At 41.0% G+C, this 17,236-nt stretch overlaps 3 protein-coding genes and 1 long non-coding RNA gene across 4 annotated transcripts, besides 1 other annotated feature; 2 read left to right on the top strand and 2 right to left on the bottom strand.

Annotated features, from left to right (window-relative positions):
• CG43290 (uncharacterized protein) lies at positions 1–704 on the top strand. The gene is made up of 2 exons (NM_001260032.1): positions 1–218; positions 339–704. Exons 1-2 carry the CDS (start codon positions 36–38, stop codon positions 522–524), a joined length of 369 nt encoding a protein of 122 aa, NP_001246961.1. The 5' UTR covers positions 1–35; the 3' UTR covers positions 525–704.
• Positions 705–1,716: 1,012 nt separating this feature from the next.
• Positions 1,717–2,823, bottom strand: nxf4 (nuclear export factor 4). The gene has a single exon (NM_169183.3). It carries the CDS (start codon positions 2,718–2,720, stop codon positions 1,815–1,817), a length of 906 nt encoding a protein of 301 aa, NP_731156.1. The 5' UTR covers positions 2,721–2,823; the 3' UTR covers positions 1,717–1,814.
• A 375-nt stretch (positions 2,824–3,198) lies between these two features.
• On the bottom strand, positions 3,199–4,484 carry CG31496 (uncharacterized protein). Its single transcript, NM_169182.2, has 2 exons — positions 4,292–4,484; positions 3,199–4,035 (listed from the first exon to the last, which is right to left on the bottom strand). Exons 1-2 carry the CDS (start codon positions 4,398–4,400, stop codon positions 3,275–3,277), a joined length of 870 nt encoding a protein of 289 aa, NP_731155.2. The 5' UTR covers positions 4,401–4,484; the 3' UTR covers positions 3,199–3,274.
• Positions 4,485–4,668: 184 nt separating this feature from the next.
• On the top strand, positions 4,669–7,770 carry lncRNA:CR46532 (long non-coding RNA:CR46532). Its single transcript, NR_190041.1, has one exon. It is a non-coding gene; the product is annotated as a long non-coding RNA:CR46532 (long non-coding RNA).
• Positions 7,771–7,842: 72 nt separating this feature from the next.
• Positions 7,843–7,904: a mobile genetic element.
• Positions 7,905–17,236: the final 9,332 nt, after the last annotated feature.

Here is a 17,236-nt window from a genome sequence, read left to right as displayed (position 1 = left end):
TCGTACATACAGTATCTGTAAAAGTGTAAATTAATATGGAAGACCCGCGTAAACGAGATCTTAAGAAGCTGACACATTTGTTTTGCTCCTTGGATCAGAGCAATAAATTTCATACGCAACAGATCATGTTTGAAGACAGACGGCTCTATAAGAGTAATCTTAATGGTGAAGTGGGCCACAAGAAATTAGAACACTTGGAAAATATTTACGATTTTCAGGTAGCGCTGTGAATATGTAATTAAACAGAATAATTATAAAAAATACATAGTTTTTGTCTCGATTTTATTTTATGTAAGACTTAACCAGAACTAACTCGATCGTTGATCTCCTTTCATTAGAACCTACAAAAGGAAACTCAACGGAAGCTTAAAAATTTGCAAGCTACAATTCAAAAGTTTTTAGACCTGAATGAAGACCTAAAGGATACCAAGGAATACAAAGAGGCGACTAGACTTATTGAGGAGCATGTGGATAAGGAACAGAACCGAGTCAATAACGATAATGAGGAAATTGGCGTGCCTTAAACGCACTTCAAGCCAACTGTCTCTATATTGGGCGTTAGATTGATCCTTTTAAAAGAAGCTTTCAAAGTCGATTGTTTAGCCGGTTTGCTTTGGAGTCATTGTCCAAAAAGCGTATTACTCAAATTAAAATATTGTGAAACCACTGTTAAACCATTTTGTTTGAAGACGACATTAGATTATAAAATACTTTTGCAATTATGACCTTAGTTAGGGATCGAAGCTCTTTGATATCATATTACATTAGGGTGCCTGTGAGAGTTTCTTCCCTGGATGACCTGAAAAAAGTAAGCGGCCAAACCGCAAGTTGAAGTAATTTCTACTTAGCCCCAACTAACTACAGGCAGCATGAGAGTGTTGGAAAAAACGCGGAGAGGAAACTTCGGAACGCCTCAGAAATTAAAATAAAGTGCCAAGAAAGTGAAAAGCGAGTGGCCCATGCCCTGGGAGCAGCATCTTGAAGTTGGCCAAAGCCAAAGCCCGGCCATCAGCGCCAACTTCCGTTTGGGCCAACACCGCACCGCTGCAACCACTTCTTGTTTCCATTACTTTTTCCATTCTCATTCTCGCTCTTAGCCTTGCACATAAAGAAATTATTATTGTAGTAATTAAATTGATCAATTTCTGACCCACGTATAAACACCTTGCCATTTTCCGGTGAACACCTTTTTATAACTCTTATGGAAGTGTTAAAAAGTTGTAAATAGAAGAATTTAGAATTTGAATTTTATTTGATTTCTTTTTTTACAGTGCATTTTCGGTCTGCGGTCGGCGTGGGAAATTGCTGCCAGTGCGTAGGCGTTGTGTCCACGTCTCTTTTAATAATTTGTAACTCATTTTGCACTCGGGAAACAAAATAACGACAACAACTGCAGTGGCAGCGGTCGTGGCAAGCGTTTCACCTTTTGAGCTTTTCGCTTCGGCCATGGATAAAACACAAAGTGAAAAGTACCAAGTACAAAGTTCTATGCCAAAAAGTCGCCGAAAAAGGAAACTTTTCTTGGTTTTGAGTAAGGACATTACATTTGGGTTAACAGGCAAATTACGTAATTGAAGTGGCCTAAGAAACTGACGCTCAAGTGTGTGAAAATGCGAAAACCCCGAAAGGACTACCATAATACTTTTACGCGCCTCATCCATCAAAGGTTTTTTGTAATAGTCCCTACATGTCAGTAGGAAATACTACGGGTAGTTTAGCGAATTTGTAAATAATTATATTTAAGAATTTATATTAGGATAACATATGAACTCACAACACATAAAAATCTCAAACGAATACAGAGATCATTGAACTTAAAAGAAACGAAAGAACTCTCTTTTGGTGCCCGTATGTTGCAACACTCTTTCAACTAATTGCATCATTGCCGGGTCGGGAGTCACTTGAATTTTGTTGAGCACCTGCAGACTTGGCCAAATATCTAGCACTTCCTTTTCGTAACCGGCGGGCAAAGGATTGTCCAGGAGGTTCAGTTCGGCTAGGGGAAGAAACTGTAAGTTCCGCAATGAATAGATATTCTCGATATCGTTGTGTTTCAAGGATATGCTATGAAGTCGTGGAAAGCGCCGCTCCACTTTTCTGAAGACCCACAGATTTGTCAGATGATTCCCATCCAAAATTAGACGTTCCAGCTCCGGCATTTCCCTGTCCACAATACCGAGCACCGTGCTCATACAGTTGGATTCCGCGAGGGCGAAGAATTCACCACACAAGGCCTTATCTTTGTAAAATAGCGTAAGATCGAGGCTGCGTTCTACTGGATCATATCTATCCAATAGCACCATTGTCAAATGCAACCTTAAGATTGAGTTGATCCAGATCTTAGGCATTCGGTCACTGACCTTTAACCAGATTTGATTATCCACCCATCCGCGGCGGAACAAAGCACTCGCAACGTCGTAACTGTCCACGAAGAACGTGAAGAGGGCCCAGGAGTCCTCAGCCGTATCCTGTTCCCCGCCTGTGTGCTTATAACGGGGATTTATCTTCAACGGGGTCAGAATGCAGCGAATACGCCGCAGCACTCGATTGAATGTTAACCGACGATCTGTGCTATATATGAGGACCCGATACCATCCATAGATACTCCTGGGCAGCCTCGCTCCATTCTTGGACTCGAATTTGAAGTCGCCTTTCACGGATCTTGGTGTGGAGTGGCACAAAGGACCTTCACTGGAGTTATTTCTAGGTGTAGCAAACATTTTCGGTCGAAAAGATACACAAATGTCTGAAAATTCAAATGGTTACTTTGACATGATTCTGTGAGGAAGAAAATTACTTTTATTTTACATTGTTTTTACAAATGAATCTATTTCGAAAGGCGACTGATAACGCCACCTACTACTCGAATTTTCACTATCGCTGAAAATATACATAGATGGCGCCAAAAAGTGTAGAGTTTTGTAATAAGTTATGCTACCAACCGGTAGATGGCGAACGATGTAGATCAAGTGAAAAACCGTTTTTAGTTTTACAAATGAAGTATTTTATTGCAATAGTTCCTGTAACTTCCATAAAATCCGAGCGACTTAAATATTCTAGAATAGCGCTTTAGTATTGCCCTCATATCGTATAATTTATAATTTATAATAATAACAATCAACAAATGCCAACGTAAGTATTTAATTTTCAAAACGGGCCTTAACAGATATGATCTAGAGCCCTAAATGCCTTCCTTATCATTTTTAAAGTTTTATTAGGTGCAAAAAACAAGACCGCCAATAAAAGAGTTTTGGATCTTAAATTAATTAATTTCTTAAAGTGTAAAAGCCTTGATTGAGTAGAAAATCACTAGCATGGCTAGCACTCCCTGCGGAGTATTCAGTGTGGGTGCAGATGATCGCTTTTTGGGATAATAAACGGTTTTCTTTGAGAGTAGGATAACCTGTGGCTGACCAGGATTTTGCTGAACTGCGGGAGCAATCGGGGCCGGAGCTGGAGCTGCCACTGGAACTGGAGCAGGATGGACGAGTATGGGGGCAGCAGGATGAACCACTACAGGGGCGACAGGAGCGACAGGAACAACAGAAGGGGCAGCTGGAGCGACAGGCACCACAGGGGCAGCTGGGGCAGCCGGAGCAACAGGAGCAGCAGGAGCTGGAGCAACATTGGCCGGAGCAGCAGCTGGAGATACCGCAGGGAAAACTGGTGAGGGCTGCGGCATCACAGGAACCTGGGCAATACTTGGAGCGATTGCTGGTGCAGGCTGGTTGGCCTGCTGCAGCGTGGGACAGATCAGGTGCTGTGTCTCCGTATAGGACTTTGGATTGCTGGGATTGGGTTCCCGAATAGTTTGCGTGTAGCATCCGTTGGCATCGGGTGTGCCAGTTTCGATGACAGTCATCTTTTTGGGATCTGGCTGGGATGCCGGAGCAGGTGCTGCAGGAGCACCTGGCGGATAGTGGTGATGCACTACGGCTACCGGAGCAGCAGGAGCGGCAGCGGGAGCCTGTTGAGACTTGGCCACAACGTTGCCAATGACAGCGCCAGCTAAAGCTCCACCCAAAAGACCCACACCTGCGAATTGATAAAGAGTAGAGAGATGTGGCGAAATTAAAAATCTGTTGTAACTATTTCCACAAAAATCGATTGATGGAATTTGTAGTGTTAGTCAAAATTTTAAGAGGTAAAATGTTTTACTTTTTTTGTGATATCCTTGTGAAAATTTGATATCCTTGACAGAGTCCAATTATGGCAACTTAAAACATTTCTAGACAATTTACATTTACTGATTGGCCAATTTCAATGTTGTAAGTTCTACCTAATCACTTACCAAAGGCACGCTTACGACCGCGTTTTGGATGTGCCTGGCAAAATGGCATAAGACTTAGGCCGAGTAATGTTACCAACAGAAATACTTTAACCAGATTGCAATTAGCCATGGTTAGAGAACCGAATACTGGAATCGTCAAGTATATTTGGATAAATCGGCGTTCAGACGTTAACTGATCGCAATAATGTCTCGGTTGACTCACTTGGTCGCTAGCAAAGAATGTTGTTTCGACTTTGCAAATATTTGTACAGTTGCTTTTGGGAAAGTTAACGAAATTTGTCGAATGGCGTATGTTCATTACTCGCTTTAATTTATATTTCTGCGGCACATGAAACGCTCATTAACACGCTCGGCGTCTTATAAATTGCTGTATGCATGTGAGAACCCAGAAAGTATATATATATAAGAGATTCATTTCCTTGACAATGTTAAGTTTGGTAAACATATAACGAAAACGTCAGCATCGTAACAAAATCATCATCAATACTTGAAATAGTTGTGAAATAATTGTTCAGCATAGTGAAGAAAGCATTTGTGAATCATTTATCAACACCGGTATCTTACTATATATATGTATATTTCCGAATATAATTTTGTATTTTTTTGCTGAAGTGACTTTCACTCGGTTTAGCTCGCATTTTCGTCCGCCTGTCAAACAAGTCGTAACAACACCAATAAGGCAGAGAATACATAATGGCCAATCCAAAGTGTTCTTATTATCCCGTCTTAAAGTGGTGTGATTTAAGACCGCAACTTGGCAAACAAAGACCAAAAAATAAAATGGAACATGTAAAGAGGAGCAAACTGTAATTGTTTAATGAGTGGCAGTGTTTCGGCCGCCCTTTTGACTTCCATTTCTGCAATATGTTGGCCAAAATTTGAAGCGACAGGACCAGCTGGCATCTCGGGGGAAAAGTCTGGCATGTGGCACGTGAGGCTCTATTTAATTTTCATAATTTTTCGACCAGCCCTGCAGGACACGCAATTCAGTTTGTGTTAACACTCGAGCCAGTAGAGCTATTTCCCTTTTCGGCTGGCAATTGCTATTGATTAAATCGGCTTAAAGCTTTGACTAATGATGACAGAAGATTTGGACGGAGAACATGAGGCGCTAGAGCGCATAATTCGTTAGTGGAAGCTGCCGAGTCATGGGGCAACCGTTTCGGTGTCGAAATGACCTGCATCAAATGTTTAGCCATGAGAAATCTCCAGTCATTTGTATTCGGGGGATTTGCCGGCAATTTGTGAGACGCGACTTTAATTCGCTTAATAAATATTTTCTTAGTTTCCCGGCGAGACCAGGTTTGGTCAGTGGAGGTAGAAAATGGCAGGAGAAGGGCGAGATCTTCTCCTTAAACACAATGGACAATTGTCAATTGCAGGACATTCTCTGGCATTTGGGGGTGCTACACTTGAGTCCTCTGGGCAACGATAAATCATTCCTTGAATGTCACACTGCAAGAATCAAATCATAAATCACGACTCTAAAACGTTTCCTTTTGAACCATTTATTAGGAGAATTGTTCAAATGCCTTAATTCTGTTGGTGTGCAATTAAATGAAATAAATAAATTAACTAGTGAACAGTTCAAAGTAGAATTTATATCTTGATCTAGAAAATTCAAGAGATGGGTTTTTTTTATTTCTTTCCGTGCTGGATGACGACGAAACCATCAGAGCCAGGAAGTGCCAGGACATGCGGCCAGGAGGCAGTGCAGCTCTTCTTTTTGGCTGATGATGGACATCTTGGGGCCAGGGACCTCTGCCGAAAGTCCTCCCTTCCTCGCTGGGATAATGATGCGCAAATCGCTGGCAGTCATCGCCGGCTCATCCTCCGAATCCTCTCGGCTCTGGCCTGCTTTGTTTCATGTTGTGGTGGCTTGCTTTTAGTTGCCTCTATTATCCTTAATGCGAGTCACTTTGTTAGAAACGTCAGTGGGCCTGCAAGCAAGCGCCATTATCGTCATCGAGCTGGCTGGCGAAAAAATATGAATCGGAAAATGTGCAGACACGCCGCCTGCCGTCGAAAATGCACGGGAATAAAGATAAAAGATGACAGGCGGTTCACATCCAGTCATTTATAATAGAGCCAATATGACCGCCACCGCATGTGGCCGCGTCCTTCCATTCCAGCAGTTTATCATCCTGGAGCTCCAGACCTGGAGCTCTACTTGGAAATCCCACTTGGTTGGCCGGCTGGCTCAGAACCTAATGAAATAATTGTTGTAAGCTATTTACAAGCATCTAATTCCGATTCGATGGCAAGCCAATAAAAATATGCCATAATTATCCAAAGTCCAGGCTCTGGACGAGATAAACCAGTCCTAGACGGCACAGGCTGCAATGTTAATGACATAATTTAAAAAGCATTTCATTAATAGCCGATGTCAGGGGCCCAGGAGTCTTCGAGGCAATTAAGATGCGCACAAAGAAAGCTTGTTTCAAGCCGAATTGGAAATTCAGATGCTGGCCAGCCCAGAATGTTAATGGTAATTAGAGCTGATTCGCATCGAATATGGCTAAATAAGTTCGAGCGCTTTTTTAATCAGTTCAACGCCAAGAATTTGAATTTAAATTCTTGACTTTTTCAGCTATAACCTCTTTAAATAAATTGACGGTTTCTTCCAATCCAAATACAATATTATTTAGCATTACAACAGGTATTTTTTTTTACGTTTATAAAGCAATTTTCGGCATTCGAGAAATTACATTTTCGAAAGTAAGCACCTATGTTGAGCATAGCAATTAAGGCCACTAGTCGTTTTAAAAGAAAATAGATTTCTAAGGTCTTGGCGCACCCAGATTTTTGTATCTTTTAGCTGCGTTTATCTTGAACTTTGGCATCGTCTCCACGGCTACTGAAATATGTTTTGGCTATGCAACCCCCGATGTTCTGGCCATGTCAAATCATTTGTATATAATTCACATCCTTTTGGAATTCGGCCTTTGTGCCCAGTGGAGTGATTTATGGCCTGCTCTTCTTTCTGCCTATTTCTGTTTGGAAATGTTTCTGTGTAAATATGCCAGCAGCGGGACACATTCCAAATTGGTCCGTGCAAATTGCTGGCCTCAGCACTATTATCCTTTTCGCAGGATGTCGCCGCTGCTCGCTTTTTAGATAATTGCTGACTTCTACCATTTCGACTGGTGAGTTATTCGATTTCTATACTAAAATTTGATATTCCGACCACATGCTGTGATTAAATGGTGGATGCCAGCTCCTTCTGCCTCAAGTCACTTCTCCAAAAACATGTATTGTAATTGAAAATAGTTTTTGGCACTGATCAGAGTGCCCAACTTTGTCAAGAGGCGTGACTGCGATTGCAATTGATAATTCGAGTTTTAGATACGAAAAGGACCTAAAGTTGAGAAACATTATCTGTGGGAGAATGCTAGGAACAAGTTCATCGACTAACAGATACCCAGCTAGTGGAAGTGCGAAGAAGTTTCGAATAATTTGCTATTTCGAGAAAAATTGCCAAGATAAATAATAAAATAAATATTTTATAAATATTATATGAATACATAAATATAATATTTTAAATAAATGAAACATTTTTCAAAAGTGTAAATGTGACTGTTTTGTTTGGTTTGTGGTCGTTGTAGTGGGCGTGTCAATGTTCTGAAAAACTTGCACTAGAATCTGTGTGCCTCAAAGTTTCCCGAGATCTCCGAACAGACCAACGGACGAACAGGTGTTGATCCTGATCAAGAATATGAGGTCGCCATTTCTATCGCTTGAATACATTTCAACGACAAGCAGAATTGAAGTAAATTTTTGAGAAATTAAGCGTTATAATATAATATATATATAATTATACTATTGATAATAAAGATTAAATAAGGCAAAACTTCTGTGGTTCCTTTAATAACCGCCAAATTTAATTTTCAAATTTTAACTTGGCATCCCATTCTGAGGCATCGCCTGCTGTGCCATTTATCATAGCAAATGCCCGCAAATTTTAGAAACTATAACCCACGATTTACGCAACACTCGAGCATGCAAATTTAGTAATTGGAAATCGAGTTGCCGCATTTCGAAACCACAAAACCCATCGCCCAATAAGTTTCCTCGAGTGACGATACACAAATGGAGGTGGGCTGGACCTGGGCTTGGTCCAGTCCAGATTTGAGCCGAGTTTCTGGCCAGGCCAAAAACTTCAAGACGGGCATGTGCATTTGTCATAAATTAGAAACTGTAACTTCCAGTGCTCGCTTTTTGCAGCCGGTCCAGCCAGCACTTAAATTTATTGCGAATAACTCTTTCCTCTCATAACTTTTGTCAGGGCACACTTTATGCTTCCCAGTTGGGTTGATTTTTTAGCTAAGCAAACTAATCAACGCCCACAATTTGCAATCCGGAAGGTCGTTGCTGGGATGAGGCAACGGCAATGGCCAGCGGCTAAATGAAGTGTGTAAAATTCGAGCGGAGACCCCTTTCAATTATATCTCTATTTTTGTGTGCGTTGACTCAAAAGTAAACACCAACTTGGCTACAATGAAACCCTAGCCAGCCAGAGCAAATAAATCTCTCCCTAAGTGTTGTGGTCATTTAGCAAATGTCCGGCGATGTCCGGCATGCAAATTTGTATGTGTCTTTGTGGTGTTGGGGCTGCAAGTAAGTCCGCTCCCTTATCGTGCCTGAAGATGGGCCGGAATGTGATTTATAAAATGTATTAATTAAACTGTCCGAAGTCGAGATTGTAGAAATTAGTGGACAAGACCAGAGAGGCAATGTTGAGTTAAATGGAATATGAAAATAAGCGCAATGTAAAATCTAGAATGAATAGCATTTTTAAGAATTCCCATGAATTTAAAGCTTTTGAAACTAGGTACGAGATATCGAAATAATTAGTATAATGTAAGTCAACTGGGATGCGATTTTTAAGGAAAGTATAGAAGGGATTGCCTATATTTTCTCTATTGAAATGTTTAAAGAAGTAGAAATATGAATGAGAATGAATTGGTAGACGTCTACCACTGTTCTTCATTCTCCTTGGGAGTCACATTCCATTTTCCTTCTTCGTCCTTCTCAGCTTCTTCTTCTCAACGCCGACATAAACACATAAGTGGTAGTCCTGTCAAAGTCAAAAATAAACGCAGCGACAATAATGATTTATGTGCGCCGAGTCGAAGAGAAAAGATCCTGATTCTGTGAAAGGAAGCCAAGGACTCGAGCATTTTTGGGGATGGCAACTAGGGAGTGGGTGTATCCAAGACATATGAAAATCTGGAGATATGCTAAAGTGTGTCGTTCGAGTTGGAAAAGCGCGACAAATGCGAATATAATTTGCTAGACAGCGAGGCAAATAAAACAATATCTTTTCGTAGACAAGAGAATTTCCTTAATTATTTTACAGGCAAGAGTCATAAATCCTGGTAAATATTAATATATATAGTTATAATCATATCAATATATTTTGCAAACTATATAGAGCAATTTTTTTGACGAGTAACTTTCCAACTTTCTGTTGAATAATTCAGTCAAGTTTTTCCCAAGTTGGGAAAACTTTCCCCTTCGGGTGTGAAATTGGCAATAACATAGCAATAAAACGATTTGAAGATATTGAGCCTTCAAGGATACAAGATATTTAGGAAAGGGATTCATTTTTCACCAAGTTTTAAAGCAATAAGGGCTAAGGGTTGAGTGATGATTTTCAGCAATAAATAAATTGCTTTAACCGATTCAATCGATAGGCATATTCCCAAGCCTTAGAATCAAAGAAGTAAAGCACTTATTTGCTTTACAGTCCGTGGCAAAAAGTGCCAGGACCATTACCAAATTTAAATTTGCACAGCAGACCCAATCGACCCCGACCACCCAGCACTACCTCATTCCTTGCCGAGGCTGTGCCAGTTCATAAGCCACAGAAACGCAAACCGCCATAATAAAGGATAATGTCGGCGCATATTAAACAAATGACTTCCGTTCGTCTAGCTCTTGGCAAGCCAACTACCCCACAACGTTTACCCAGGAAAAGCAAGCGAAAGGATATTGAAATGAGTTGGTGAGCTCGGAAAATGCAAATTCATGCAGAGCGGGAAATGACGTGTGCAAAATTTCACAGGATGATGATGGCGCACATAGCCCTTTACTTCAAGTGCTTAATTAAAAACTTTGCCACTTTTAAAAACGAATTAAAGGAGGACAGTAAGTTGGATGTTCAATTTTGCTTTTTATTTTGGCAAATCTCCGTTGTGACCTGTTGCCCCACAAAACGAAGAAGTTCTCACAGTAAATCCCAACGATCGCCCTCGACCCCCCGCCACACGTTAATTACGAGAAGAGAGTCTGACCAGGCCTAATCGCAGTTTAAGTACACGGTAGTGGTCTCGGCTTAAACGCGAATTACGCCCAATGCCTCGACTTCTGCAAAGCGCTGGACTCATGACCATTTAATGTAAACAATAATTAAAAGCCAGGCCGGAGAAAAGACTCTGCAGCCGGTGCCGCATGCAGAGACACCGGGGCTCCTCGCTCCCCGCGGATTTTATGGCTTAATAGCTGCAAGGTGCATGGCTTGATTATAGTGCTGGCTGGCCAGTAGGAGTAGCAAGAGTCCGAGCCATCACCACGTCGGTGCCATATTAGTCACAGCGGCGGAACGGCCACCGATGTCTAGGTGGGCTGCTCAACTGGCTAGAGCGCAAGGGAGGAACCTAAAGGGGGGTGATCAGATGTTAAGAGGGTGGGTAAAAAACAGTGTCCGAGATTACTGATACCCTATAAAAATATAATAATAATAATAATAATATCGAAAGCATATAATCTATTTCTATTAACCGAACACAAAAACAGAGTACACCGGGACACCACCTAAACATTAATGCTTTATAACATTTTTTAGGCCAAAGTATTTAATATTTAACTACGTAACGTATGCTATTACCAACAATTAAAGGCAAACACTATGTGCCTTTATGATTTACCAAAGTTGTAAAAATATATATTAATATATTAAATATATATTAACAAGCTTCACTAATAACGAATATTATAAAATATTGTGACAATAATAAAATAAAATAATAATACATTAATATATTGTGACTATGACTGATTTTTAAAAATGTGCAGTTTAGAGAAGTTCTAGTGAATGAAATATACAACAATTGATACATGTATTTTATTAACCAAATCTCAAACCCCATATTAAAGGCAAACATCCCTCTGGAAGGGCATAAAAGGCCACCTTGGGAATGGTATCATTACAAAGTCACGAAATTTGGCTTGAATGAATCTTAGATTAGAATACCTTTTTGGTTCGGTTAAGCAATTCTCAGAAAGTTCACCGATCCAGGCGTACATGCCTTTGACACTTCCATGAATGCGACTTAAAGGTTCGAAGGATATGCCAACAAAAAGATGAAATGATAATGTGATTACAAAGTATCTCAGCAATAATTTCATTTAAGCAACTTTCCCGCTTACAACCGTACATGTATGCCTTTTTTCGCTATCACACGGCAATATCAATGTCAACATTGTTGTTTGCTATTTACATTGCACATTTTCCGAGTCCGTGCTTTTTTGCAAGTCCGCTTATTAAATCACCCCGTTCAACTTGAACTTGCTGTTTTTGTTGCACTAGTGCTAGGGGCGTGGCTCCCCTTTTTAGAGACTTGCGCAGCCGAAAATTTCTCCTCCATCAGGGAGGTGACGTCTATGCAGATTTGCAGACGCTGCAAGGACACTCGTCATCGAAATTTTCGCTCTGGGCAACGCCCACCGGGGCACAAATCGTTCGTGTTGCCTCGCTTCGGGGGTTGAACTGCGATTTATTTGGGAAATTGCATTCTAGTATTGCACTGGCTGAAAGAGGGTTTTTGTCCTGCGGAGATACCATGAGTCTCTTTCATAGCAAATTGGGAGCATTTATTTTGTTTGTCCAAGCGTGGTTTTGTTGGCTTCATTAGGTATAACCAGATGTTAAAACTCGACTAATTTCAATTAGGTGAACATTTAATGGTTTTCCTTGTCATTATTTTTCGTTGATTTACTTAAAACATTTTACAAATTTACACTACACTTCCCAACACTTGGACTCATGAATGCCGTCACAAACAGACATCCAATACCCTAAAGCCAAGACCCGGATACGTGTATTTTATTATCTCGCCGCACTCTTTCCCTCGCTTTTGAGCCAAGTTAAACATTTATCAAAACTACTTCGTGTACGTGCCCTGCTCCCAACAGATATGGATGTGGATAAGGCGGTCGCATCTCCGACATCTGGAGAAGAAGCCAAGGCTGCCGGTAATGGAGACCAGCCCGAAAGTACATGCACCAGTAAGAGTATTTTTCAGACGAAAATATTTTTGCATAAATTACAATAACAGTGGCAGAACAAGAGGAACAACAATGAACAAGATGTCTACCAGAAACGGCGACCAGCGAACACATTCTTGGCATATAATTTAGTGTCGCTTATGAAGTAAACTTATCTAAGCGGAAATAAAGAGGCTCACAGTGTATTTTGTAGTGTACTGTGAAGTTCTTAATGCAATGAATAAAAAAAAAACACCAAAAAACTTTGAATAAAAATTAACTAAATTACAATCAACTAATAATTAAATAAGCTGTTCCAGAAAAAGTATGATGCCATGACCATTTCATAATTGAGTTATTTTAAGGTCCTATAAGGTAAGGTAATATAATACAGAGCTTGCAAAAAAAATATGTAATAAAGTATTATTAAACATTTAATATGTGAGTTTCTTCAAGTGTAGAGCTTGTATCGGGTGGGTGAGGCGTTCGGAACAGGTTGTTGTGAGCCCTACTCAAACACACATGCAGCGCATAAATTTTCGCGCTGCGGTTAAAAAAGTATCTCAAGTATTTGAGCACCAGCATGGGGTGGCCAGAAAGAGAGGGGCATAAAAAGGGAGAAAGAGAGGGAGTGAGAGAGAGAGCTGGCAATGGCGTTGAAATTTAAATTCCTAAGAAAGTCGTAAATTATTTTTAGTGGTTTATCAAGTCAAGGTACATTGTGTCTGTGAAAGCGGTTATCCAAAACTTACGTGGGAGAAAATGGCGTGGTATAGGGGAAAAATGAGACATCTAAAACCTCGGGGGAAACGTTGCCATTTAATTGCCTCAAATAACTCATTACAGCTTCCGCTGTGACCCCAGGGTGTGCATTCTATGCAGTTCCTTGACAAATGATCTAGCTACCAATCAGAATCCCCCTCTCAAGACCCCTGAAAGTCCCCTCCAAATCTCGGGCGCCTTTCATTCATCAAGAATCTCAGTCGAAATGCAAGAATTACATTGCACACAGAAAAAAATGCTAAATAATATTTATATGTTCACTTAGGGTTGGGTGGGTTAAAAAAATAGAACAGTTAAGATAATACTTTTTTAAAGGCTTCAAGTTAATTTTCGAAATCAATAGCAGTTTCTTTTTATGCCCTAATTAATACTTTTCTTTCGTAATTTCATACCTAAAATTCCTCTCTCTGCAGTTGTTGTACAAATATTGTGAGGTGCTGGCTAGTAATTAAGGCGACAAACAGTCAGAACGGGGCGTGGCCGGCCATCTGACATGTGCGATGATGTATGGCCTGCATTTAGGCGCTTCAGAAGTGATTGCTACTAAACGAAGAAACCAGAAGACCGAAGACAGCCAACTTGCAACTGCAAAGCTGCAAGCTGCAGGCGCCGAGATGAAAGACATATTTCTGTGATTTATTTCACTGGAGGCGCTACTGTCGTCGAAAAGTTGGCCAGGGACGGGCGGCAATAATGTGAATGGATTGCCTTGTCTACGATTCCTTCGTCTGATGATTCTTGTAGCGGGTTATGCATACAGCAAACACATGGGGCGTATGTGCGATTTGTCTGAACAAGATGTCAACGAAGCTACTCTAAGCCAGTAATGCCTTAACCCAATTCCCTCTCGCCATTCAATAATTTACAAATTCCAAGAAAAATCTAAAAATCCTTGTTAATGGTTTAATTCATGGGTTGTTTAGATATTTTTTTATGTGATCGTTTTAAGGAATCCTTCAAAGTAATTTAAACACCACACAGCGGCAAATTGATTTAAATTCAATGACACATTAAGTGGCGCTCTAAAGACGCTCATTTAAATCACTCGCCCAACTCGTCCTCCGCTGACAATGAGACCCCCAAAGACTGGAGTCGAGGGTCTCGCAGACAGACTGGCAGTCGGACGGGTTCCTGGGGCCCTGGCGAACTGTTTAACATAATCCTGGCCCCGTAAGGGCTGACAAAATGCGTCGGCAATTTGTTTATTGGCGCTGGCTCGTCTTTTGTCGGCAGCCAACATGCCACAAACTACGCGCTCCAAATAAATCACCAAAAATATTTCAACTACACCAGCTCCTTAGAAAGTGCACTGAACGAAATGAAATGGTACGATTGGGATTTTATAGACGTTAAGTATTTTCATGAAGAAGGTGAATCTAGAGAAATTTTGCTTGTTATATGGTAAGAGTAACATATACGAAATTTCAAAATTTCTATATTATATTATAGTATAATATATTTTTTTGTGTGGATTTGGCTGGGATTGCGGATCGGAGTATTGATGATGGGGTCGCTGCCCACACTGCCGGCATATGGTTCCATGTTCTTGGCCTGTCGGAAGTTTGCAATGTTTCAGCAGGAAGCCCTTGATTGTTTGTGTGACTTGTTTGCTTGTCGGTGGGTTCTGTCTACTGTTATTTTGACTTTAGCCTGCTGACACTTTGACATTGCCATTGAGAGACATGAATTGTATCGCATTGTGAGTGAATTGAGCTAATTCATTTGTCAAGTGCCCCGTGAATCATCTGTGCGGAATGTCAATGAACTCAGATAGTGGACACCATCTTTACTGTTCAATTCTGTGGGTAAATCCACAATCTAGCTTTTTAATGTGAATTCTTTCTATTTCCATCCTACATTTGTCATACCTCTGAAGGCGAATAAATCAGCGTAAAATTCTTTTGCTTGTAAAAGGTAGCAGTGGCGTTTCAACAGCATTGTTTGGATTTCCCGGCGTTTTTATTCAGATTACATCCACCTTATGTCATAGTAACTTTTGCATGGTAACATATGCCTCATAAATTATGAGGAACATGGAGGAGGGAGAACATTTTTGAGGCCAGCGGAAAATAAATTAAAATAAGTACGTAGGACTTACTGAGGTGACTTTCTATAAATGAGGTTAAGCCTTGAGTACGGGGCATTAACATTTTAATTATTCCCACGCATGCTTAAGCTTTAAAAGTTTAAAGGACACGCTTTACAGCCTCACCTCCTTAAATTTGACCTACATATTCTAGACAGTTATAGGATTAATGCGTCGCTCATTTTTCCAACTCACAAAATCTGATCAAATTAAAGGTAACAATTCCGGCAATTCGTCATAAAGGACTTGGAGGACGGTTGTCTGTGTGCCGGGGATTAAGATGCGAATGGCAAGGGGCTTAATGACCATAATGACCAACGAGAAGGACATCATGTGGGCCAGCATATCGCAGGACTTCTCTGCTTCTGCTGCTGATGATGATGCGCAGATAGCCACATAGGAGGAGATGGAGCCACACATGATGTGGCTGAAAAATTGTACAAATTACTTCAACCGCAACTACGGCGAAATGTTTTCGCCAGAACGGAATGGACTTCCAGGACGAAGTTATCCTGTTTGCTTAGGCTCAGAGAGAATGGGGGTTGCAACCCCCATTTTTATTAATGATTCACAATTTTATGTTGCACGTATTTATCACATTTGAGTAGCCTGCAAACACACACATAGCGTACATCCAGCGGCGACAGGTATTTTGTAAGCTGAAAACTTGACAGACTTGTTTCTGATCCTTTTTTTAGCCCGCCGTCGTTATGACAAGGACAAGGGAGGAAGCGGCCCGGGCGACATGTTTTGCAGTTTTCCGGTTGACCGCAACAAAAGACAGCCTGTCACGCTGTCCCCCCTCGATCCACCCCCCGATCCATCCCTTTGTGTATACATGTCTTGTAAAAGGAGCAACAATGGCAGCACCCCGGGGTCCAAAACAACTTTTGTCAACACACAAACACCCCGCCTGCCATAGTGTGCATGTGTTTGTGCTGGGTGTCAATTGTAACGTAGTCAAAAGGTCGACTTAAGTGACTTTATTAAGCGGTTTAAAAAGGGGCAGGTTACACACACACACACATACCGGCAAGAAAACTTGACATGAGTCTGCCAGGGAGTCCTCCAAGCTACCTACTGGATTATATGGGAATTAAATGGTGTATTTCGTGGAGCATTAGACAAATTTGATAACATATTCCAACTGAATTTGACTATTAAGGAACAGCGACGAATATTTTATAGACTATTTTAAAAAAAAATGCTTTTGATTACTCCTCACAAACAACTTAATTAAAATGGTGTTTCAAGTCAAGAAATTTGGTGAAAAATTCTTAGGTCCGAAAGGTTCTGATTCATAATCGATGGTTTCCAATCGGTATGAGCAGCAGTATAAGCAGTCTATCTCAAAATATTACTAACTGTTCTGGCATTTTTGGTCAAATACCGTGGAGGGCTCCCCATCAAGGCCGTCGTCGTCTGGGTATAAAGGGTAAGCAGTGGCATTAAGAGTGTCGTGCGTGTCGGAAGACATCAAAGCCCGATCGAGCCCGGTTCAAAGCTCGACAATGCTGTGCCTCAGTTGCAAGTTCCAGTTCCCATTGCGATTGCGGTATCAAGTGTTTGATCATAATCGCGGACCTCATCATCGCGATTGTCGCGTTGGCAAAACGCTTTTAAAACTGCCGCCACCAGCTGCTCCCGAGACCCAGAAAACGAACCCAAGATGGAGGATGGAAGGTCTATCTGGATCGGTTAGCCCAGTTTGGTCTACGCATAATTAGTGCACTCCGATTGGATCGTATGCTCATGATTAATTCGGCTTAATTAGAAATGCAGACAATGACGAGTTAAATTAATTCAAT

This window comes from Drosophila melanogaster, chromosome 3R (assembly GCF_000001215.4).
Source record: "Drosophila melanogaster chromosome 3R".
NCBI classification, from domain to species: Eukaryota; Metazoa; Arthropoda; class Insecta; order Diptera; family Drosophilidae; genus Drosophila; species Drosophila melanogaster.
Note: the sequence above shows the minus strand (reverse complement) of the source record. Positions and strands in the feature narration are given on the sequence as shown.